General features: G+C 62.8%; 1 protein-coding gene across 1 annotated transcript; it reads right to left on the bottom strand.

Annotated features, from left to right (window-relative positions):
- Positions 1-43: 43 nt before the first annotated feature.
- B4GALNT1 (beta-1,4-N-acetyl-galactosaminyltransferase 1) lies at positions 44-18,137 on the bottom strand. Its single transcript, XM_074979907.1, has 11 exons — positions 18,009-18,137; positions 7,247-7,462; positions 6,458-6,631; positions 6,274-6,380; positions 6,030-6,067; positions 5,474-5,654; positions 3,601-3,702; positions 3,166-3,353; positions 2,407-2,547; positions 1,852-2,089; positions 44-1,206 (listed from the first exon to the last, which is right to left on the bottom strand). Exons 2-11 carry the CDS (start codon positions 7,459-7,461, stop codon positions 992-994), a joined length of 1,599 nt encoding a protein of 532 aa, XP_074836008.1. The 5' UTR covers position 7,462; positions 18,009-18,137; the 3' UTR covers positions 44-991.
- Between the last annotated feature and the right edge of the window lie 5,878 nt (positions 18,138-24,015).

Raw genomic sequence — 24,015 nt, 5'->3', positions numbered from 1 at the left:
GTTTAAATAAAAAAACATCTTTTTTCACCTTAAAACCTCTCCCTCCACATTCCATGTAGAAAACGGCAGCTGCGGGCCAGGATTTGGATTTGCCAGGCTGCCCCCCACCACCCAGTCTCCCATGGGTGCAGCCTGTGCCAGGCTCGGCCCACTCACATTAAATACACAAAGGCACGCCGGCCTCCTGCCCCCATTGTCCAGCGAGACCGGCCCGCTCCCGCCCCGCCGACGGCCTGGGTTAATCACCTGCCCCACCGGGGCCAGCTCTGAGCAGCATGGAGCTGGGGCCCTTGGCATGTGGGGCCAAGATGCGGGGGGGGGGTCTGTGCCCCCCCCCCCCCCCCGCACCCTTTTGGCTCGTGCCCGTGTGCTTAGCTTCCGTGTAGAAAGATCAGTCTAGAAAACAGCGTCCGGCTCCGGGGCGAGCGTTGGAAAGAGGCCACCGCCGGGATTTGGCTCCCCATCCCCACAGCCAGGCCCCCTACCCAGCTGTGGGGCTCGGCCTTTCCCCTTGCTCAGGGCCGCCTCCTGCTGGAGGGTTCTTGCCACTGCACTTTGGCACTTGACGTTGGAAATCTCCCATGGGTGGGGGAACCGCAGCTCTGAACACTTGGCACAAAAATCAATGTGGCACGGGCACTTATTGCGGGGCAGCTGGGAGCCCAGGGGGCTGGGCCGTGTCTCTCCTAGGGGGAGGGGAGGGTACTGGAGAAATCCAGCTTGGCGGGGTTCGGGGGGCTGGCCAGAGAAAACGGCATCTCCTGGAGAAATGGGGGGCTGGGGCGCAGTCGGCCAGGCCCGGCCAGCTCCCGCCACTCCTGGGCTCTGGGGAATTTCCCAGCGAGCGACCAAGCAACTCCAGAGTCTCCCAGGAAAGTGGAGGACGAGATGGGGCAGTGGGGGGGGGGTCACCCCCGAGCCTGGGCCGAGGAGAAGCAGCTCCGGCTGCCTGGGGCGCTCGGTGGTCCAGCAGGCTGGCGGCCCGGCGGGTCTAGTTGCCCGACATACACTTGAAGCGGTTCTTGTAGTAGAAGAGGGCGTGTTTGACGCTGACGCTGTCGTCGGCCGAGGGTGGGTAGCGGAACCTGGCGTACTGCCGCTCGCTCTCTGTCTTCTGCCAGGGCAGCTTGATCTTGGAGGCGTGATCCACCACCACGTCGGCGCACGAGCCCACGCGCAGCGTGCCCAGCCCGTCAATGAAGAACTCTGCCAGGGGGAGAGGGGCCGGTCAGCCGGCAGGCGGCCGCGCACCCGGGGGGCTGTGGGCAGTGGGGTCTGATCCAGCACCCCACAGCCCCCATCTTCATAGGATCCGAGGCCTGAGTTACCCCCCGGGTGCTCCCTCCTACTGCCCCCCTTGGCTGGCCACGGGGGGCGGTACAGGCTTCCTGGGGCTCCTGGCCACGGTGCCAGCACCCCTGGGGATCCAGCTACTGCTGCCTTCCATCTCCTCCCTTGGGGTGTTGGGAGTTAAGCCCCAGCAGCAGGAACCTGCCCCAACATGGCTCATTCTTGGGTTCTGGCAGTCCAACACGGTCTGCTGGGCACGGTGGTCCGAGGGGACCAGCCAGCTGGGCTTGCCGCCAGGCTAGCTATATAGGCCCACTGGCAGGCCACGGCCCTGTCACCTCAGCTGCCCAGAACCTTGTGTGCCCTGCAAGGGAGCCTCGGGCCACACAGAGGGAAACTGAGGCAGGGGAGGAGACCAAGGCCACAGAGAGTCAGTGGCAGAACTGGGTCTAGACCCCAGGATTCCTGGCTCCCAGCCGCTCCTCCAGCTCTAACCACTAGGCAAGCTGTGGCAAGACCATGCCCAGCGCAGCCCTGGGGCAAGCCCACCCCCCAACTTACCAAGGTGGGCAACGCGGCTGAGCCGGGGGTCGAACCCCACCTGCAGCACCTTGTCCGTGCGGGCCAAGAAGAAGTTGACGACGCCATCGGTGACCACACAGGCGGGGAAGCCCTCCAGGAGGTGGTGGTAGCCCTGGCTCGTCTGCAGGCAGTCGCCCTCCGGGCCCCCCGCCTGCACGCTGATCTTCTGCCGGTAGGTGGTGGTGAACCCCGTGATCTCTCGCACCGCGCCCCCCACCTGCCGGGGACATGGGCGTGAGGAGGGGCACAGGTGGGGCCGCCCAGGGGGCTCTGATGCCTGCTTCCGTTCCTGTGACCCACCCTGCCCCACGGGGGAGGACGCAGGTGGTGGGGCTGGAGCCGCACAATGCAAAGGATAAGTGGGTGACTCCTGCGGCTCCCACCATGTCGTGGCTCAGAATGGCCACTAGGGAGCACCCCCCTCCCTGCCTGGGGTGCGTGGGAGCCCTGTGCCTCTGCCCATCACCCCGACCTGACCCGGCCCGGCCCGGCCCATCCCGGTGATCCCCCCACTAGCCCCGGCCCCCCCCTCACCAGGTCCAGGCTGGTTCTCTCCAGCACATCCACCAGCCTCTCCACGCGGGTGCGCGGGGTGAAGAAGAAGTCGTCATCCACCCACAGCACGTACTTGGTGGTGACCTGGGAGATGGCCAGGTTGCGCCCCGCAAACCAGCCCTGTGGGCAGCGGCAGCTCAGTGCCTGGCCCGGCCACCGAGCCTGGCGCTTCGGGTCCCCCTGTCTGCCCGGCCCCAAGCCCCCCACCCCATCTCCCCCCAGCGCCCCCCACACCCACCATCCCCCACTTCCCACAGCGCCGCACCCCCCACCCCCCACCCTGAGCCCCCAGCCTCATCTCCCCACAGCACCATGCCCACCGGCCCCTACTTCCCCCCACCCCGTGTCCACCTCCCCCCACTTTCCCCTGCCCTAAGCCCCCAGCCCCGTCTCCCCGCAGCGCCGCGCCCACTGCCCCCACCTTCCCCAGCACCACGCCCACCTCCCCCTCCCCCGCCCCGTGTTCTCCCCACTTCCCCCAGCCCCGCGTTCCCCCCAGCCCTTGCCTCGTATTCTCCCCACTTCCCCCCGCCCCATGTTCTCCCCCAGCCCCAGGTTCCACCCATGCCCTGCCCTGTGCTCTCCCCCAGCCCCCACCCTGTGTTCTCCCCACATCCCCCCACCTCCCCACCCTTGTGTTTCTCCCCCCAGCCCCCCACCCCTCTGTTCTCCCCACATCACCACCCCGGCCCCCCACCCCATATCCTCCCCCCACCTCCAACCTCTGAGTCCCCCCACCTTGCCGAAGGGCATGAAGTACTGCTCTATGTGGGGGCCCTGCACGGGCTCGGGGTTCTGGCTGTCGTCGGCAATGATGATGGGCACCGTGGGGTAGAAGCGGCGGATGCTGGCGATCAGGGCTCGCAGCTTGTCGTACCGCAGGAAGGTCTTGGTGGCGATGGTGACCAGGGCGGTGATGTTGTAATCTGCCGGGGGGGGCAGAGGCACGGGGGTAAGAAGAGCTGCGCCCCAGAGCCCAGGGGGTGGGGGGACCAGCTCACCCCCAGACCAGCTGGGTGCAGCTGGGGAGCGGGTAGCAGAATTCCAGGATACCCAGGTTGTGGGGGCAGTGGGGCAGCGTGACCCCCATGCTGTGGGCTGTTCCTTTCCACCCCACAGCAGACAGCCCAGTGCAAGCTCCCCTCCCGGTTCTCGCTGCCCCCCAGGACTCACCTCCGCCATCGCCTGTGGAGCCCGGGTTATAGAGCTTGGGCGTGGGCGCGTGGCGGATGCGGACGGTGAAAAACGCCTGGTGCCCATCGGTGGCAAACTGCACTGGAAAACAAAGGGGGCGACAGGCACTAGGAGGGGGCTGGGGGGTCAGCGCCAAGGCAGTGCCAGGGGGACACGGCTCTCCCTGGCAGGGGGAGCTCCCCAGGGGTGTCTCACCGCTCACCTGCAGCCCAGGGGCTGCCTTGACAAGGGCCCCCCCAGCCCAGGAGGGGAGGGGGCAGGGAATGTGCCCCTGCCACAGCCTGGGAGAAGCTGCTCCCTCCCTAGAGTCCCCTGCTCTGGCTTCCCGGCACCCCCAGGTCCTGAGGCAACACTGTCCCCGCCCCCAGGCCCTGGCACTGGATGCCTAGCGGATGAGTGACAGCTGCCTCCACCAGGGAAAATGGGCGTGAGAGCCCATTGGCTCCAATCAGAGGCTGCTGGGAGAGAGAGGCGCCTATATAAGAGCAGCCAGAGGCGGTCAGACCCAAGGTCCATCCAGCCCACAGCATCCAATGCCAGGAGCCCCTGAGAGAGTGAGCAGAACAGGGAATCTCCAGCCATCTGTCCCCTTCCCAGCTTCCGCTAGAGGCCGGGGACACCAGCCCAGCCAGCAGTCATCGGTGGACAATCTCCACACCTTGGGCGTTCCTGGGAATGTGCCGTTCCCGAAGCTGAGTAACAGGTAACCCGCCGTGGGTTGCGTCACTTGCCAAGAACCACCCATTGTGGCTCCTGGATCTCCCTCTCCAGCAGTCGGAGCAAATGTACCTCCCCCGCCCCCGTTTTGTACGTAGAGCTGGGATTATTTTTCCCAGAGCGCGTCCCTCTGTGTTCATCAGCTTTAAATGCCACTGGCTGTTCTGTCGCCTGCTGGCTGAGCTTTGGGAGATCCTTTTTGAAACTCTTCACAGTCTGCTTTGGCCTGAACTACCTTGAGCTGTTCAGGATCAGCCCCACCCTGTTTACCCCCTTCTCCAGCTCATTTATGAACAGGTTGGACCCAGGGTGACCCCAGGTTGCCTCTCTCCAGTCTGAAAACTGACCACTTATTCCTACCCTCTGTTTCCTGTCTTTGAACCAGTTAGGAAACAAAGGGTAGGAATAAGTGGTCTGTCTCCAGAACAGAGACGGTAACTAGCGGTGTCCCCCAGGCCCTGTATAAGTCAGGCTAAGGGCGCAGGAGCAGGGGGAAGCCCTGAAGATGGCACCAGCCTGTTGCTGCCTGGCCCTTGCAGAAGCAATTTGAGGGAAAGAGGAAGAGGGAATTTCCTGTGACATTTAGAAGAGCCTTGTGTGTGCCTCAGTTTCCCCCGGACTCTGCCTTGCTTCCTGGGGGTGCAAATAGGGGTCACTCCTGGGGCACGGCAGGAAACAAGAACGGGGCCTTCAGGCCACAGCCTGCGGTGGGATGAGCAAGTTGCTAAAGGCAGCTGGGGCAGCTCTCCCCTGAGCTGGGACGGCAGAGCCCCAGGGGGGTCTCAGGCAGGGCAAGTGGGTCCCCCTGGGGCCTGGCTTGCTGAAGTGGCTGCGCAGAAGCGGGGTGGGGCTCAGATTCTGGGGACGGAGAACATGGGGCCTGGGCTCCTCAGAGGAAAACGGGAAGGAGCTAACTGAGTAGGGGGTTAAAACCTGCTCTGTTCTCTGCCCCCACCCATTTCTGTGGGTGCTGTGACCCACTGGGCCATATGCTGGCAATAGCGCCCGGTCTGTACAGGATCCTGCCGTCTGTGTCCGCCCCGGGCTGTACGTCGGCATGTTCCGGGGGGTGTCCTGGTGCCAGCTGCCCCCCCCCCCCGCTGCCCTACCCCCCTGTGCAGCGCCGGGGACCCACCTGTGTCGGCTGTGTTGGGGTGGAAGAGAGTGTTGGTGTAGGTGACAAACTGCAGCTGGCGGTTGATGTTGTCGAGCTGGGGGCTGGAAAGCGAGAGCTGTGGTTCCCCCTCGCCCTGTGCCTTCACCCCCTTCACTGCTGCCGCCACAGCGAAGGTGCCTAGGGTGGCCGTCAGGGTCACCTGGCAGGGAGAGGGGAAGGTAGCACGTGGTGGTGGTGGTGGGCGGGGGGATGGCCGAGGGCACCGTTCCTGGGAAAGGGCACAAGGCTGGCGCTGCCTGGTGAGGGGTGTGCTAAGTGCCCCACTGGCTCTGCAATGGCAGAGACCCTCGGCCCCTGGTAACACCCAGCCCGTGGGAGCAGACCCACGGCGCCCCTTGGAATAAAGGCCTCGCAGCCACCCTGGCTACCCGAGGGGCTGGACTCCTCCTGGCAGCTGTCAGAGGTGGGGACGTGTCCCCCTGCTCCTGCCCACCCTGGGACTTCCCCCAGGGAGCTGGGGGACCATGGAATGTGCCACCTGTGCCCCCATGGGGACACCCCCCCAGTGCCTTACCTTGTACTGCATCCTGGGGGCTGCCTGCAAGCTGAGTCCTGGGAAGCCAACACAGGATTAGAGAAATCCCCCTGGAGCCGAGACGCGCCGCCCCCCCGCCCCCGACCACCACAGCGAGCTCAGGGCCCCCCTGCTGGCCAGGGCCAGCTCCCCAGGCTCGGGGTGAAGGACGCAACCTGCGCCGGCAGCCAGAGGGGCTGCCCAGGAGGTCCCCCCGCAGAGGGGCATCGGGGCCGGCGCTCACCTGGGATCAGGATGGTCCTGAGCGGGCGCACCTCCAGGCCCTGGGTGGGGTACTCCAGCGGGGAGTTGGCTCTGGCAATCAGCAGCTGGTCAGCTGGGGAGTGGGTCCTGGGGGGAAGGAGGCAGTGAGAGGCAGGGCCCAGGCGGGGGTCCCTCAGCAGCCCCCCGCCCCTGCCGTAGCTCACCGCTGCCGGTAGCTCTGGTACTCCCGCTCCCGGCTGGCGTGGAGCTGGGCCAGCGCCTCGGGGCTGAAGGCCGCGGCGAAGTCCTGGGCATAGACCTGGCTGAAGAGCTGCTTGGCGAAGGGCACCTTCCCGCCCGGCGCCGCCTCGCACGTGCAGGAGTTCTGGGGCAGCAGCCTGCGGAGACAAGGGGCCTGCTCATGGCCCCGCGCTGGGCCGACCCCCGCCCCCCACCCGGACCCTGCTGCCCTGCGCCTGCCTCCTGCTCCACCTGACCCCCGCCCCCATCCCCGCTGCCCTGTGCCTGCCTCCTGCGCCACCCGACGGACCTACCCCAGCACCCTGCACTGGGCCAACTGCCCTGCCCCCGTGCTGCCCCCTGCACCTTCCCCCAACCCCCTGCCCCAGGCGGACACCCCCATGCCATACCCCAGCCCCTGCCCCCTGGCCCAGCCTCTTATATCAGGCCAGCACCTCTGCAGTGCCCTGCACCAAGCCGACATTCTCCTGCCTCCCAAGCCACCCCCCCCCCCCCGGCACCAGGCTGGCACCCCTGTGCCCTTGCCCAGCCACTGGCGCCCCTGCCCCTGCAGCCTGCCCCAGGCTGACACCCCAGTAGTGGGCCGGGGGGATCGGCAGGAGCGGGGCTGGGCTCTGGGGAAGGGCTGGGGGTAGCTGAGAGCCTGGAAAACCCACTTCCCAAGGAGCCAGGCTGCAGTGCTGCCTGTGGGGCCAGACCCGCCTCCCTCCGCCAGCTACACCCGCCCCGGCTGCCCCCCGGGCGCTCCTTACTGCAGGATGTCCTCCTTGAGCCGGAAGGGGATGTGGGCATACTTGTTGGCAGGCCCCAGCAGGTGCCCACCCAGCAGCTGCTCGGGGACTTGCTCCGGCCGGTTGCGCAGGTCCACCGTGCTGTAGGGCTTGGGCGACCAGACGTGCAGGTACAGCAGGGCCAGCGAGGCCGTGGCCACCAGCAGAGCACACAGAGACTTCTGCACCAGCCGCATCCTGCAGGGGCGGCGGGGAGGTGAGCAGGGCCGGGGAAGGGGATCCTGGGGGTCGTGCTGGGGCTAAGGGGGCCCTAGCCTGGCATGTGGGTTCAGAGCCAAGCCCCACCTCCCGTGGTCGGTTCGTGGCCTAGAGACCCTGCCCATGATGGGTGGAAGAAATTTGATGTGCACCAAGCTGAGGCGGTCGGGGGGTGGTTCATTCCCCTGGTTCGGTGGCGTGCGTTTCCCACTGCCCTGCAGCAACAGCAGGTTGTGCCTCAGTTTCCGCAGGCCCAGCTTCAGTGCACAGTGGTGAGGGGAGTTTTGGGGTGATGTCTAATACTGGATGATGGGCTTCAGGCTCTCTGTAACCTAGGCAACCCGGTGACCCCCTTTCTTCTCTGGGAACCAGGACACAGGCGGAGGAGGGGCCACGCTGGTTTAAATGGGAACTGGGCTGGGGGGTGGGGTAGTCCGGGCTGGTTGGAGAGGGAGGAAGAAGGGCCAGGGCCCGACTCGGGGACCCCTCTGGGCCCCTCTCCCCAGGACAGATGGTACTGACGGCTGCTGGTTCCTGTGCTGCTGGGTCTGTTCTGCACCGAGTCCCTGTTGCCCCATAACCTGCCTGCCCCCCGCGACTGAGTCACATCCGCCTGTGGGTGGGGGCAGGGCCAGGGACCCCCAGTCCATGACACAAGGCAGGTGAGGATGTACACCACCCGTAGAAAGATGCTGCCGAGTGGGTGCTCTGAGCCTGGCCTGGGGGGCCCTGGCTCTCCTGGGCTTGTATTCCCAAGGCCTTCCTCTCAGCCACTCCAAGCTGCAGACACCAGGACCACCTCAGAGGTCTGTTGACTCTCGCCAAGCCCCAGGCCCTGCACACCTTCCCCTGCGTCCATCGGGCCACCCATTGGGGGGGACAGCTGTGTGGATTTCTCCCCCCACCACGTCCCAGCCGTGCAGCTGAAAAGCAGTGTGATGGAGTGGGAGATACCTGTGTGTGTGTGTGGGGCTCACAGAGGGTGTGGGGCTCCTCCTGAGGGTAACCCTGACGACCAGGTAACACCTTTGTACTGCAGACAAAGGAGGAGGTGGAGCCTGAGGGGTTTAAACTGGAACTGGGAGTTGGGAAGCAGTGAGTCTGGGCTGGGAGAGAGAGAGAGACAAAGGAGGGGGCAAGGCCCCAGCTCTGGGAGCCCCTCGGGGCCTCCTCTCCCCAACATGGATGGGACTGGCTGTCTCTGCCTGCTGTACTGACTCCTCTGTACGATGCTGTGTCCTGTCGGCTAATAAACCCGCTGTTCTCCTGCTGAGTGAGAGACTCTCCTGCCTGCGGACGGGGTGCAGGGCTTGGGGGACCCCAGAACCCCATCACACTGGTGTCAGAAGTGGGATGTTCTGCACCCCGAGGATGGAGCATCCAGTAGTAAGTGATGGGTGCCACGGAAGAAGAAGAGGGGCCTGTGAGACCCAGGTGTGCTGACGGGCAGTGAGGTCCAGTTTCCCAAGGCGGAGGGGCCTGCGGCCGAACCCAAGCAACTGCGGTCATGGTTCTCGAGAGGGGGTGCCACACCCGAGCAAGGGTTACTCCTGGGAATCTGTTGGAGTCAGTCCCAGAAGGTGGAGGGGCCGAGGGCCCAACCCCCAGAAACAAGTGACCCACAAGGAGGCTGACGCTGAATGAGTTCTTCCCAAGACAGTGTGGTCGTGGTCCTTGAGAGCGGGTGTCACACTGAAGAAGGGGTTCCTCTGAGAGTCTGTTGGAGTCGGTCCCAGAGGGCAGAGGTGCCTACGGCCTAACCCCAGGGAGCTTGTGACCCGCAAGGAGCCTGGCACACTGAACGGATTCTTCCAGGAAGCGTGGGGTGCAGAGGGCATCAGCCTGAGAGCCTGCAACCACGCTGAGCAACTCCGCTGTGAAGTGGCAGCACCTGGAAACCAAATCGAGATTAAAGAAGCTGGACAAGGCAGCGTGGATGTGCAGTGGCAGAGCTGAGGGTTGAGGAAAATCCTGCAGAGGTGAGCCCAGATCGGGGCAGGGAACCCTGGACTGCCTGGAGCTCTGAACCGAGGGGCCTGCCACAGCTCAAGGAGGGAAGGAGCGATTCCAACCCATCTACTAGTGGCCAAGACAGACCTGCAAAGAGTTTTCCAGGCCTGGGCCAAGGAAGGTACCTGTGTGTCTGTGCAGGAAAGCAGCTGATCAACTGGGAATGGCAAGTTGTCTGTGAGAGAAGCTGCTCCACCTTCTGTGTGTGTGTGGAGACCAGCTGGGGGGCTGGGACAAAGGAGAGAGTGTCTCCCATTGTCTGTCTGTGTTGAACAGCAGCAGCAGCCTGGGGAGAGAGCAGAGCCTGCGTTTGGAAAAGGTGCCAATGAGGAAACTAGCCCATTGTCTAAGGAAGATTCCCCAGCCTGGGGTGGCTGGAGAAGGAGCCACCAGGAAAGAGCATTCCAGGTGTGTCTCTGAATCCAGCCATGGGGGCTGGAACAGAGGGAATGGCTCTGGGATGGGCAGTGGGATCCCTGCTGAGGACACTGGTCCTTGGTGCAAGAAAAGTGCTTCTGCTTCTGGGGAAGTGAATCCTTTGCCTGAGCCTGTGGGGGCTCAAGATGGAGCCAAGATCCCAGAGCTGGATCTGAGGGCAGCTGAAGCTCAGATGGGAAGTGGGCCTGCCTCTGTGTCTCTCAGGGGGGATGATGCTTTAACTTGGTCTAATCCAGTTAGTATCATCAGGGAATCCCAGAGACCAGACGATTCTGGTACTTGTTCTTTGCCTGATGCTAAGGTGTTACTGGGAGGGGGTGAGAGGACTCTGTCCTACCAGAGTCATCCTCTCGCCAGGACACAAGAACAGACGGGCAATGGAGTTACGCTGACTGATGAAGATAAAGGAGCTGGTAGCAGAAGGGAGGAAAGGGACCCTAACCTTCTGTCCGGTGGTACTGGCTGTCTGCCTGGAGGGGGATTACGTGGGAATCTGCCTGATGGGCCAGAAGTGATCCTGGGTGTAGGTGAACCCCAGGAGCTGGTTGTGGCTCAAGGGAGCAGTGCCCCTGTGGAGCCAGACAGGGGTGAGTTGTTGTTTGGGGGAGCTCTTGAGGAAAAAAATTTCCCTGAAACTTTTCCTGACCCGTCTGTGGGGACTGCAGAAAATGGGAGTGAGGTGAAGGAGAGTGAACAGGAAAGGTGCTTGTCTGTAAGAGCCAGAGCAGCCCTTTGCCTGGGGAGAAGTGTTTCAGCTCCTGATGGTCAGGACCTGCCTGAGTGTGAAACCACTGGCTGTGCTCTGCAAGGGTCCAAAGCAGGCAGGGTAAAAGTTTCTCAGGAATTGGAAGTTAATGCAAGTAAAGTAAAAACTATCAGGGAGTGTGAGCAGCCCTGTGAGAACCAAGTGAAACAGCTGCACAGTCAGTCTCTGTAGGACGCAGGAGAGGGCCAGCAACTCCCCATCTCCAGATGGTGAAAACACTTATATTCTCATACTGAATTCGACTTCTGATTCCATGGGGAGGCAGAAGTTGGAGGTAAAAGGACAAAGGAGCTTTGGGCCTGGTGGGCCAGTAAGGGATAAACAGGGATTCCTTCATGTGGATTCTGCACCTGGGACTCACAAAACAACTCTCAGAAAGCAGTTTGGTTTGCAAATTTCCAGGCTGGCTGGGCGGGGGCCGTCTCCCTGAGACCATCAATGGCCCAGCTCTTGTTAGAAGGGAAGGCACAGCCAGAGAGATCAGATTTCCACCCCAGGGGGCAAGGGAGAAGATTAGAACTTGATGGTGCTAAGAAAGGCCTCAGCCATTTATCCCCAAAATACCAGATTCTCAAGGATGTTGCACAAAGGTTGTGGTCTACCAAAGAGCAATGTAAATGTACAGTTGCAATGGGGTTGTTCTGTTACTCACGCTGACTGCTGTAACCAAGCGGTGCTGCTACCAAAAGCTGTAGAATTGTACCATGCACTGAATGTTTGAAAAGAGCCATGTGACATGATGACATTGATGTAGAAGCATGAATTGTATGTTAAAGGAGTCTGTAACTCTAAAATGTCACCATTGTTCCCTGTAACTAGTCTTGCAACCTCTCACATGAGAAGGAACATTCCAAACCTATTGTGTGGCATGGAAGGGGAAACTGAGGCACACAACCATTTTCGCGGTCTGGCTAAATGCCAAGGGTGAAAAGCATTTGTACCTTCCTTTACTGGACTGTAACTGAATTCCAAACATGTGCCGGAGCAGCTGTATGGGCTGGTGGTCAGACAGGGCAGGGCCCAGACCAGAAAAGAACTATTTGATCTGTTGGTGCTGCAGCATCTGTATGGGCTCTGCCTGCCCCACTTGAGAACGTGGCTGATGGACCAGAGACAGAAGCAGGGAGACCGACCAGCCTGAGGGAACTAAAGGGACTTGCCCGGCTGCATCACATGAAAAGGGCCAATACCAAGCTCCTGAGTTGGAGCCTCCCCCAGCAGGATTACGATGTGGAGGTGGTGCACATCAAGGGGAGCACTGAGGGTGCAGCCGCTGCCCGATCACGAAGGGAGGGTCCCGAACTTCCCCAGGTCACTGGCTGAGTGACCCCTTTCAGTTCGGTCTGAAAGGGGGGAGAGATGTGATGGAGTGGGAGATACCTGTGTGTGTGTGTGTGTGTGTGTGTGTGTGTGTGTGGGGCTCACAGAGGGTGGGGGTCTCCTGCTGAGGGTAACCCTGACGACCAGGTAACACCTTTGTACTGCAGACAAAGGAGGAGGTGGAGCCTGAGGGGTTTAAACTGGAACTGGGAGTTGGAAGCAGTTAGTCTGGGCTGGGAGAGAGAGAGACAAAGGAGGGGGCCAGGCACCAGCTCTGGGGACCCCTTGGGGCCTCCTCTCCCCAACATGGATGGGACTGGCTGTCTCTGCCTGCTGTACTGACTCCTCTGTACGAGGCTGTGTCCTGTCGGCTAATAAACCCGCTGTTCTCCTGCTGAGTGAGAGACTCTCCTGCCTGCAGACGGGGTGCAGAGCTTGGGGGACCCCAGAACCCCATCACAGCAGCCACCTCTGGGGTGGAGCCAAGCAGGTGCTGCAGGTGCAGCAGTGTTGGCTCAGGCTGCTGCGCAGCTGGAAGAACAACTGCTGAGCCCCGCCCCAAGGCGGGTGCTGTATTTAAATACCCCTTCTGCCCCTGCACCAGGGGATTCACCTGAGCCATGGAGCTGGCCAGCAGGACAGGATTTGTGCCTCTGGTGCGGGGGATGGGTCGGGCTCTTAGCCCCACTCCTCCGGGGGCAGATTACACTAGTGCAAAGGGGTGTGAAAACAGCGTGGGTGGGGTCCCCTAGTGCAAGGCAGCTGGGCTTCCAGTCCTGGGAGAGGTCGAGCTAGGCCCCCAGCCCGGCCTCAGGGCGGGAGGAACGTGGCAGAACTTGTCTAAAGCTACTCGGCCTGAGCGGGGAGCCTGGCTGGCCGAGCTCAGCACCCCCCAGGCCCCGGAGGGACGGATCCTGCAGTGGTCCTGGGGGTGGGGGAAGGAAGCAGCTGCTGAGTCTTTCTGAACCTCCGGCTCTGTTTGCCCAGGCCCTGCTGGGAGGCGCGTTGCCACGCAGGAGAGCTGAGCAAGAGCCGGGCCCTGCTGTGCCGGGGCTGCCCCCACCACTGAGAACCAGGCCCCCCGTGCCAGGCATTGCCTCTCCCGCTGCATGGCGCTCAGGGCCCTGCTCTGCTCTCCCCACCCCCTCCTGCAGAGTCCGGGGCCCTGGTGCGCTAGGTGCTGCTGTCCCTGATTGTGCTCCAGGCCCAGTTGTGCCAGCCCCGGCCCCATGCACGGAGATTGGGCCCCTTCTATGCTAGGCACCGTTCCCTGCCCCCCACTGCGACCAGAGCCCCATTCTGCTAGGAGCTGCACCCCTGCGCTGAGCTCCCAGACAGTCACTCCCCGCTCCAAACAACTTTACCCTCTAAAGCCCCAAAGAAGTGGGGGAGGGGAGAAACTGAGGCACAGCCCTGGGGCACAGCCGGCCTACAGCAAAGGCTGCCTTCAGCGCCTCCTTAGTCGCCAGCCCCAGGGCCCCGCGCTAGGGGCTGCATGAAGAGCAGGAAGACAGGCCCTGCCCCAGAGAGCCTCCATCAGGCCCAGACGGCAGCTCTCCACGAGGCACTCACCTGGGTAGCGCCAGAGCTCCCAGGCCCTTGAGGGAGAGGCGGGAGGAAGATGAAGTTACCGGAGCCATTTCCTGCCCCCAAACACCTCCCAGGCAGAAGCACCCTCCGGAGGGGTCCCCGGCCAGCTGCAGCTGGTGGCAGGGCTGGCCACCCAGAGGCACAGCCGCTAAAGGTGATCAGCAGGATGTGAGCCAGCACTAACCCCCCTGCCAGGAGGAGGCTCCACCCTGGGAGATGCTGCCACCCAGAATCCCCCTCCCAGCTGGAAATTTTTCTCCAACTACCCCCAGGCCAGCCACCCTGGCTCCCAGTCGGGGCACGGCGCTGTGCTCCCACACCGGCTCTCCAGGGAGCTGAGAAACCGGCTGGTGTCCGCCCTGCAGCCAGGTCAAAGGCCACGCTCGGCCCTGGGGGGGTGTAAGAATGCAGGGGGGCGGCCCCCCATAGGCTTCTCCAAGCAGGGACTCTGCACCAGAGCTGGCGACTCAACCCCCTATTCCTGTCTGGGGATGGTTTGTGAGCAGGTGCCGTGGAACGGCTCCGGTAGGTAGGATGGGGGTCTCCGGACGGGGCAAGTGCTCTGGGGGGGTCCCAGCCCCAGGGATTGGCTGTGGGAGGCAGCTCTGCTGGCGTTGCCCCCTGACCTCTGAGTCCTTGGGGCAACAGGCCAAATTCCCGGCAGGGGTAACCTCTCAGAGGCGACGTGCCGCATCCTGGGGAAGCTAAGAGCCGAGCAGGACAGAGCTCTCTTGGGGGCAAGAGGCTAATGCCAGTAAACCGAGGCACCAGAGAAAGGCCTAGCCCAGGCCCTGTAGGGGCAAGGATCACCCAGGCCCACTGGAGAGCCCAGCACAAAGGGGTGGTTGAAACACACCAGGCCCTGGCTCCTGTCAGATGGGGGGAGAGTGAAATGCAGCTGGGGAAACAGGCAGCTTCTGCACAGCCCCCCACTCCCACCCTGCTCCCCGCTTGTGGCCCTCAGAGCCTGGGGGCCGGGCCGGGTGAGAGTGCACAGCGCCAGGGCAGGGTTCTGCCTCTCTGGTATGCCTGGCCTGGTGGACACCCTCCAGCTGGAGGCACAGGGGAGAATGGGGGCAGAGTCTGGCAGGACACCCAGGGCGGAGGGGCCAGTTCTCCAGGCTGCACAGCTCTGAGTGCTTCCAGCTGGCAGGGGTACGCGTCTCCCCTGCAGGAACGGCCCGGGACCTGCTTCTGGGCTAGCCAACAAAAAGCCCTTAATTCCCTCTGCCGCCTACCCCCAGCTTCCCTCAGCCCCACATCCACACACAGCCTAGAGCCCGCTGAGGTTTTCTGACCTCCCTCGCCTCACAGGGCAGTTACCGCCCCAGCAGGCCCTTGCGGTCCAGCTCCAAAGTCTGCCGGTTCGATCCCTGCCGCCGGAGCCCATCCGGGTGCCGTCAAAGCAGCTCCAGCTCTGCCCTGGAGATGCTGTGCTAGGCGGGGAGATCTCAGTGGGCGGCAGAAAAGGGCACCTACAGCATGGATCTGGGGCTTTGCCAAGCTCCGCCTTCCCCATTGGCACCGCCTTCCATGCCTTGGGAAGGGCCAGGGCTCCTGACCTCTCTTCCCAGAGTGGCATTGACTGGAGCTTGCTTTGGAGAATGCTGACTGCCTCCTTTGCTGACTCCCTGGCCAGGCCAGGGTGTGGCAGAGGTACGCGTTACCTGCATTGTTTCCCCTGGGGGCGGGTAGAGCACGTGGGCTCTGGTGAACGCTAAGAACCAGCTTTGCCCGTTGTCCTAGTGCTTGTGAAATGTTTGCACAAGAAATGGTCTTGAGGGAGGGAGCAGGTAGAACGTGAGCAGCGCCAAGCAGGCCTCTAGAAAAGGGGTGAAGCTATGAGCTGGGGCATGCTGCCATGGAGGCAGCAGACAGGAAGGTGCTGGACAGGGCTGGAAGGCACCAGACTGGGTGCTAGAGGTGCTGTATTAATTGCAGGGCTGCAGTGGGGAAAAGGGGAGGGATGTGGAGCGTGGAATGTGTGGGGCCTGGGAGTGGGGGCAGGAGGAGGCAGCTTCCCACTGCTGGAAGCTGGGGAAGGGAGCCATGCAAGCATCCTGGGGCAGGAGCTACAGTCACCCATGCTTGTCTGACCTGGGGGTGTGCGTGGAATTAGCAGTAATGCTCATCCAGGGGCGTGCGCAGGGAATCTGGGTCCCAGCTTGGCCACAGGTGAGTGGGAGCGGGTCCCTCCCCTCACGTTTGGAGCTGAGGGCCCCCGTGGGGTCAAATCTGAAGCTACTGCCATACCTGGGAGGCTCTAAAGCACCTTTAAGTGCCAACTCACCTGCAGCAGCTGCAGTCACAGCAGCAAGGCTGTGCCAGGCCCAGCCTGGGCACTAGCAGGGTAACCCCAGGGCTGGAAGCTGCTGTGGGGAACATGCCATCAGGCGGTGACTTCCCCCAGCTGGGGAGAAGTCATTTTCCATGAGTGTGGGTTCAGATTTAATGCCAGTCTGTGAGCTGCAGGAGCGCAGGCACGAAGGGGACTGGCCGGGCTGGAGCAGGCCACCCACTAAACAATTATTATGTACATATGGGCAGCGTGCCAGAGCCCACAGCCCTCCTCCATGAAAGTCACCCAGGCGGCCGCACCTTGGAAAATCTCAGTGAGTTTCGCTTCTCCTTGAGCAAGCACCAGGCTGAGCACGCGCCCCGGGGCGCCCACTGAGACTGCTGACGGGGGGAAGCGGGGAGGCCTGAGCAGCGGTCCCTGGAATTTTTTCCATCCGCGTGTAGAATAAATTTGGTTCTGTGCACCCAGGCATGTCTCCCTGTGCACCATCAGCAGCAGGTGCAGCCCCTGACTCTTGCCCAGGTGGTGGCCTGAGTGCTCAGCTTCCAGGGGACGCTGGGTCCGAGTCCAGCCCCTGCAGGGCCACAGGGCTGTGCTCCCTTCTCAGCAGCCTCAAACCGCTGCAGCAGGTGCACAGCGGGGCCCAGTGTTCCCTTCTTTCTGCACACCCGGCCCTGAGGCGCACAGATGTTTATGCTCCCAGGGCCTCCAGCTTCCCTGCAGCCCCTGGCCCTGCTTGGGTAACTGACAGCAGCCTGGCAGCAGCTGTAACCAGAGAAGGGAAAAAATTCCCACAGGACGATGCTCTCTCGCCACGCCCCAGGCGGGATTCTTCAGTGGGTCCATTTCAACTTATTACCTCCGGCGCTGTCCCTAGTCCTGCCAGAGAGATGCTTCTCTGGCTTTCGCCACATGCGGTCGCCAGCAGACGCCCGTCACTGAAACGGCCCTTGCTTCCCACGCACCAAATCACGGCCTGTTCTGGGGAGGAGCAGCCAAGTGGCAGACGGCGCGGAGGGCGTGAGAGAGGGGTAAGCCCCTCCTCTGGGAAGTGCTCTCCCTGGGGAGTGGAACGCCCCAGCAGCAGGCCAGACAGATTGTGACCAAATGACAGAGGACACTTGATGCAAATCTATCCTGCCCTGCCCCTGCTGCTGGCCCTGGGCCCAGAGCACAGACTAATCTTTGCAATTCAAATCCATTTAGGGAAGCAGCAAAGAAACCCAGAGCTCCCCACCCTTCCCACTGGGATGTGAACAGCTGAGCCCCATGGGGCCATGGGCCGAAGGAGTATGTGGCACACAGCCAGGCTCCAGCCAGGAGAGAGTGAGTGGAAGCAGGCAGGATGGTACAGCCAGTTGGAGCACCTCTGTTCACCCAAAAGGTGCAGGACCTGCAAGGCGGCAGCTGCTCTGTGCGTGACTCTGGTCAGCACAGGGCTCGAATGGGCAATGAGACCTGACCAAGCCATGAGGCTTTGAGGGCTGGTCCCATCCCCGGTGCTGGCCCAGTACATTGCAGTAACAGGCCCACTGCTGTGCTAGGCCCAGCAACCCCCAGCACATGCATGGTGTCCCCGGTGCTCCCCCAACCCTTGCGCCCACCCCACAGTGGGCATGGTGGGTATCCCTTAGGGGAAGTGTTTGCAGTGCATTGTGGGAGGCCAGCTGGCTTAAGAAAGAATGGTGGGAGCTTGAGTGACCCCCACCCCGCACCCCACTCCTTTCCCCTAACGTACTGCTTCCCCCGTGGCTGAGGCATGGGGAGGCGAGCGGATGTATAGGGCTGGAAGGAGCAGTGCATTGTGGGATAGCCACTGGAGGACTTAGCCTGATTTTACCCCACAAGGGTGCCTGTCTCTCACAGGGAATGGCAGTCCTGAATAAACTCTGGCATAAGCACACCCCAGCCAGGGAGAATTGGGGGTGTCCCCCATCTCTGAGTGCCCCTCTGCCCCCTAGAGGTGGGTCTGTGAATTACAGCGCTGTAGCCCTGGGGCAGAAAGATGGGGGAGGGGCTGCTTGCCCTGCAGCTGCCCAGGAGACAATGCCCAGGTACCCGGGGGGAGGGCTGCGCCCTTTTCTTCCATGAGCAAGCCTCACCTCAGGGGTGGTGCAGGGCTCCTACCGCTCAGCCCACAGATCTCTGGCGCTTCCTGGGATCTGCTAGTCCCAGGCTGGGCGACTCCCCCATCTCACGTGGAGACCCTCACGGCACCCGTGGGCAGGGTGGCACCAGCCTGTGGGGGGAGACACAGGGAGGTGCTGAAAATGAGATTCCAGAGCAGCTCACTCGCCCCCTTCCCCAGGCACCAGGAGGGCAATGGGGATTGCATGGGGCAGAGGCAGGGGGCTGGGAAAACAGCAGGCGCACAAGTCACGGCGGATCTCAGCCTGGGCTACACTGCCCCAAGGATCTGGTGCCCAGCTGAGGGGTGGGGCTGAGCAGGTGCCAGGCCTGGCAGCACTGGAAGGCCTGGGGAGAAGCCGCCTTCTGATAGGGCCTCTGGCAGACCTGACCCTGTGGGGTGGGGCCAGCCAGGGACCAGACCCCCCCCGTGTGCAAGTGCTTCGGAGGTCTTGGGCTGTTGGAAGCAGGTGTTGCCTAGCAGTGCCCGTCTCCCCCACCTGCCACAGCCCCCCCAAGGCCCGTCTCCCCCATCTCCCACAGCCCCCCCAGGGCCCATCTCCCCTGCCTGCCACAGCCCCCACCCCCAGGGCCCGTCTCCCCTGCCTGCCACAGCCCCCCCCGGGGCCTGTCTCCCCCGTCTGCCACAACCCCCCCGGGGCCCGTCTCCCCCGCCTGCCAAAGGCTTCTCCAACTGGCCCCACAGGCCCCGTGTCCAGCTCGAGAACAATACCTAAGTGTTCCATTGTTCTCTGCGGCCCCTGCTGGGCCTGCCCGGGCCCGCTGTGCCAGGAAGCCTCGGCATTCCCCGGGCGCAGAGGGGCCCTACCCAGCCCGAACACCCCCGGCGTGCCCAGGGCACCGGGGCCTGGCGGGGGGGGTGCTGCTCCGGCATGTGGGCTGCTGGGGCTGGAGCCAGGCTTGGGGGCACCTGGAGGGGGTGATGTCGAGACAGGCACTGGGCAGTGGAGGGGGGCCAGGGAGCTCCCCCCTGCGACATAACAGCCGGGAGTGGGGGGGCCGGGGAGCTGCCCTCCCCCCAAGAGATAGCTGGGGGATGGAGTGACAGTGACAGGCCGGGGGGGGGCGGGGGTTGGCACGGCTGCACCAGAACCGGACCGTCCCCCCCTGCTATCCCTCTAACGGCGGCCCCCGCCCCCCAGCGCAGCGCAGCGCAGCGCAGCGCAGAACATGGCTGCACCGGGGCGCAGCTCGAGGGAGCGCAGCCCCCCCCCCGCCCCCGGGTCGTGCCGCACCTGCTCGGGACACGGCCAGGCCGGGGTGTCCGCAGGCTGGCCCCGATCTCGGTCCCGCTCGCGGTCCCCGCCCCGCACCAGCCCAGGCCGCCTGCGCTGCGCCCCCGGGGGATTGGGGGGCGGGGGGGCGCAAGCTGCAGCGCTGCACACCTCGTCGCGACATGGGCCTGGCCCCTCCCCCATCGCGACAGGGAAAGGGGGGTCGCGATACCCTCTCCCCTCCCCCCCGCGCAGCCCTCCCCGCCAGCCCCGGCGCTCCTGAAGTGCTGGCCAGCTCCCGCGCCTACCTGGCCCGGCGCATCTCCCCGCCGCGCCGTCCATGCTCCCATCCGGGCCGGCGCCCAGCGCAGCCCGCAGCCCGCTCGGCGTGAGCGGCTGGACCGGCTCCCGCCGGCTGAGCCTGGCGGCCGGAGGGCGCCCCCGACGGTCCGAGGAGGGAACAGCGGCTGCAGCACCTGGGAGCAGCCGGCGCGGGGGGTGGGGGGGGTCGCCTTTGTGTCGCACAGGCGCGAGATCCCCCCCGCCCCCACCCCAGCAGTGGAGGCCGGGGGGAGGGGCGGGCCAGCTCAGACAAAGGCATTAGGGGGTCAGGGTAGGAAGCAGGGGGTCCCCTGGAGCCGCCTGCAGCCGTGGGGCACAGAGGGAGGAGATGGGGGTCAGCGCCCCACCCCCAGCTCTGCCCCTCCCCCGCACGCCTCCAGCCCGCCGGGGCCCCTCCCCCCAATGGAATGCAAACAAGGACGCAGAGGGAGCAAGGGTGGGGCCCCAGGGGACCACTGGTAGCTAGTGGGGTGGGGGCAGCAGGGTGAGGCCGGGCCCACCGTTGTTCTGGGGCCCAGGCAGTAGCCAATGGCCGAGGTGATGACTGAGTCCCAGGGTGGGGAGGCTTCCTGCTGGCCAAGGGGCTGCCAGATTTAACACCCCCGACCAGCCTGGGCCTGATCCGGAGCAGGGCCTGAGCGTGCACAGAGGAACCCACCCAGCTCCCAGCCGCCTGCCCCTGTGGTTGTGGAGATGCACCCGACACAGGCCCCTCGCCTTTCCCAGGGGCAGTGACCTGGGCGGATGGCCGAACGGGCCTTGAGTCGGCAATCCGGCCCTTGCTCCCCACCAGGATGGGGACGCTGCCTTCCCTGCCCCACGCCACATCGGTGCCGTGGAGCTGGGCTTTAGGAAAACAGAACGAGGCTTGGAAAGAGAAGCCTCCCTCAGGCTCGCCTGGGCACAGGACCATGCAGAAGCGGGGAGCTGGAAGTGGTGCATAGCACAGGTCTGCAAAAGCCAAGGTTCACGATGCCACCTCATTACCTCCCGGGAGCCTGGACTCCCCACTTGTCAGACAAGCCTGGCCCTGGGGAGCTTGGCAGGGACGGCCAATGGCTGGGGAAGAGGAACAAGAGGGGTGCTGAGGTTTCAGGGGGGCTCCTGGCCTGGTAATAACCATAACCCTCCCCCATTCCATACAAACCCACCCTAACGTGTTGAGCGGTGTCCATTCTGGGCTCCCCGTGTGCCACAGAGCGACTGGCCCAGAAACCGGGCTCGGATCTCCCCCTCCAGAGGTGGGGCAGCACCTTGGGGCCCTCAGAAGTCAGTGGGGCCTCAGAAAGGAGCAGGCAGGACAGGGGAGCTCCGAAGGGGTTTGCTGGCTGGTGCAGAAGAAACTAGGGTAGAAGGAAGCGGGTGCTACCCGCGGGTGTCTCATTGCTGGACAGCTGGACCCTCGGAAGGAAGCTCACGGCGGCAAGGCCATGGCACCCTGGAAGAGCTGGGGTGGCCGGCCTGGCTGAGGAGGGAAGGGGCATGCTGAGAACAAGAGGGCATTGGCAAGGAGGCCTCTTACTTGCAGGGAAGCTGAGGCACCAGACAGGGCGCTGATATGGCTATTTGCCAGCAGAATTCCTGACACCCTCTCAGCCCTCTTCTCTTCTCCCCGTGCCAGGACCCGGCTCCCGCGCCCCAGGGCGGAAGGGGCTGAAATCCCAGGTGTCGGGGTGGAGTCACTAGCTGTGATCTAACCCTAAGGCCGCCCTCCTGAGCAGGGCCTCCAGCCAAGCTGCTCTCCATCTGGCACCGGAGCTGGAGTCATGGGCCCAGCTGCTAGTGGCTGTTTGGAGAGGCCAAGCATCTGCCCAGGGAGCAGACGCCCACACAGCCTCCTGCGGGCGCAGCACAAAGATGCCCATTCTCCAGTGGCGGTGGGTGGTGGCTGCTCCAGCTGGAATGCTGGGCCCTCCCGGCCCTGCGGCCAAGTTCAGCTGTGAAGGGGGATTCAGACCAGTGGCAACCAGCTGCCTTGAAGCCCCAAGAACCAGGAGGCTCCCAGAAATCTGACTCCCACCCCAGCCTCCTTCCATGAGGGGTGGGAACTGCCGCCAAGCAGTGGGTCAAGGGAAGCCCCATATCCCCCGCACCTAGCGAGCACCTATGGCAGAAGGAAAGCAGGTAGCAATGCTGTGCTGTGGGGCAGAGCCCTGTGCAGGTGGCCTTATAACCTCAGCCTCATGCTGGGAATCTCTCGGCCTGTGCCCTGCCTCCCTACCCTGTGCTATCAGCAAAGGGCTGCACTCCGGATCCTCGTCTGCACTGCAGGGGGGTTGACCACGCCAGGGTGTTCTCCAGGAACAAGGGGCTGGCTTTAGTGATCGGCTGATCCCTTCCCTTCTGCCCTCCACCCCAGAGGTAGCCAAGTGCCAGGCAGTGATACACATGGGTGTCAGCTTGGCACCCACATGCTTCTGGGCAGTGTTCCATGTAAACAGAGCACTTGGGTGAGAGAGATTCAGGTGCTGCCAGGCTGATTGGCAGAGCAGTCACAGCTGGCAGTGGGTGTTTCTATTGGTGCACAGCCACACATGCCATGGTGCGCAGAATAAAATTTATTCTGCCCATGGATGGAAAAAATGAGCAGGAACGCATCTTATGGGTCAGTGCCTGGAGCCCACCCCTGTATCTCTGAGGCATAATATGGGGCCTTCAGGATAAACCCCTAGGATGACAGAGGCCCCTGAAATACCTGGGTTAGGCAGACAGCTTCAGAGCTCTGCAGCTTCTACACAGGAACTCAGGGGATGAGGTGTCTCGTGGGAATGTGCTGTTCCTCGGCGTACTTAGGATGCAGACTCCTTGGGGGTAGATGCCACCTCCTGCTCTTTGCTCACTGAGAAGCCAGGATGCATTGAGTGTGACCTACAAATGAAATAGAACCAGACTTCTAATTAAATCCCTTAGCTCAAGAAAGGAAGGAAATTTGGCCAGCCAAGCTGCCCAGGGTTCAGTAATATGGGCAGGCTGGAGGCTAACTAGATATCCCATTCATAACTGGTTACCCACCCCACAGCTATCAATTGGGACACACTGATCATATGACTCTCATCTATGACGAGGCCTATTCACCTGGCCTTGACTGGAGTCAGCATTTGGTGCTAGGGAACTTGTCAAAACCGAGATCCTTTGGGTCCTTGGTCTTACAGGGAGCTTGGGAAGCCCTCTCCTGGAGCTGCACCCGTGAGGCTGGCATCCCACACCAAGGAGGAAGGAACAGAGCAACAGGCGAGGGCACTGGGGCAGTGGGCTGGATTTTAATGGTGGGCATAGAGCCGCGTAACTTGGGAAATTGTAGAAAAAATACCAGCCACGTAAGGTGAAGGTAAGGCTGGAGGCACAGGAAGCTGCGAGAATGTTTTCCCTCTAGCATATTAATAAACTTGCCTGGCACTGGTTAGTTGGTCTCTTGAGTATACGGTAGGGGCGCAACATTCACAAGGGTTCCCTGCTGAGAATTCTCCTGAATGTTGAATTTTGTGAATATTGTTTTGCGAATATTTTACCCCACCTGGGCTCCTGGGCAGCTTTGGGCAGCAGTGGGGGGAGGCGGAGACTGGTGGCACCGCCCTGGGGAGCCGGTCAGTGACCGTGCCGTGCCCCTGGCTGGCTTTCAGAGCCCTGGGGAACCAGCCACCGGCATTCCCCCCTCGGGGCCTGGGGGAAGTGGCAGCCACTTGCAAATAAATTGAATTTGCAAACTTTAAACTCAAATGTCATGACCTTACAGTATTGCGTAATTAGGTGACGAACCAAAGTGCAGCCAAGCAGCTGATCTATTGCAGTGCAAGATCCGACATGGGGCTGGGTCCCCAGGTCTTTTGAATCAGGGTCACTTTGCTGCAACCCTGATTTACCTCCTGCTGAGAATCTGGCCCCATGTGTTAGAAGCACTGGAGATTAATGGATCACACAGCAGAAGTACAGGTTGGACCCTGTAGTCCCCCTCCCCACGGGTCCAGGTTGGGGTACAGTGCAAGGCATGTCTTTGGGGTGCAGCCTTCTGCAGGTGGGGGTGAGTTGCTCACTGCACAGCATTTTATATGCAGGATTTCCCTGTGATCTCCCCACAGCGGGTGTGACCAAGTGGGAATTAGTTTGCAAACATTTCTATGAACACTGGGCTTGCCGCAGTTTCCCCCTATACTTTGCACCCAGTGTGGTGGAAAGGATGACGTTTCCTCTCTGGGTAGGCAGAGGGGTGTGGGTCACCTCTTTCTTTCTCTGGGTGGGATGAATAAGACCATTAAGGAGCTGGCTGAAACCAACCCAGATCAACGACGACTCCGGGGAGACATCACCAGCTCCGGTACGTCCCAGAGCCACACGCGCGATGGGAGAGCTGAGCAGAGACCCTCACCTAACCGGGGCTCATCTCCGTCCCACGGAATTTATTCCCCAC

This window comes from Carettochelys insculpta, chromosome 29 (assembly GCF_033958435.1).
Source record: "Carettochelys insculpta isolate YL-2023 chromosome 29, ASM3395843v1, whole genome shotgun sequence".
Lineage (NCBI taxonomy): Eukaryota > Metazoa > Chordata > Testudines > Carettochelyidae > Carettochelys > Carettochelys insculpta.
Note: the sequence above shows the minus strand (reverse complement) of the source record. Positions and strands in the feature narration are given on the sequence as shown.

Coding starts and splice junctions, on each gene's coding strand:
- B4GALNT1 (XM_074979907.1), bottom strand. CDS start 7,461: ATGCGGCTGGTGCAGAAGTCTCTGTGTGCTCTGCTGGTGGCCACGGCC. Junction 2,548..3,165: donor ACTTCATGCCCTTCGGCAAG/GTGGGGGGACTC, acceptor CGCTGCCCACAG/GGCTGGTTTGCGGGGCGCAA. Junction 1,207..1,851: donor CAGCCGCGTTGCCCACCTTG/GTAAGTTGGGGG, acceptor TCCCCCTGGCAG/AGTTCTTCATTGACGGGCTG.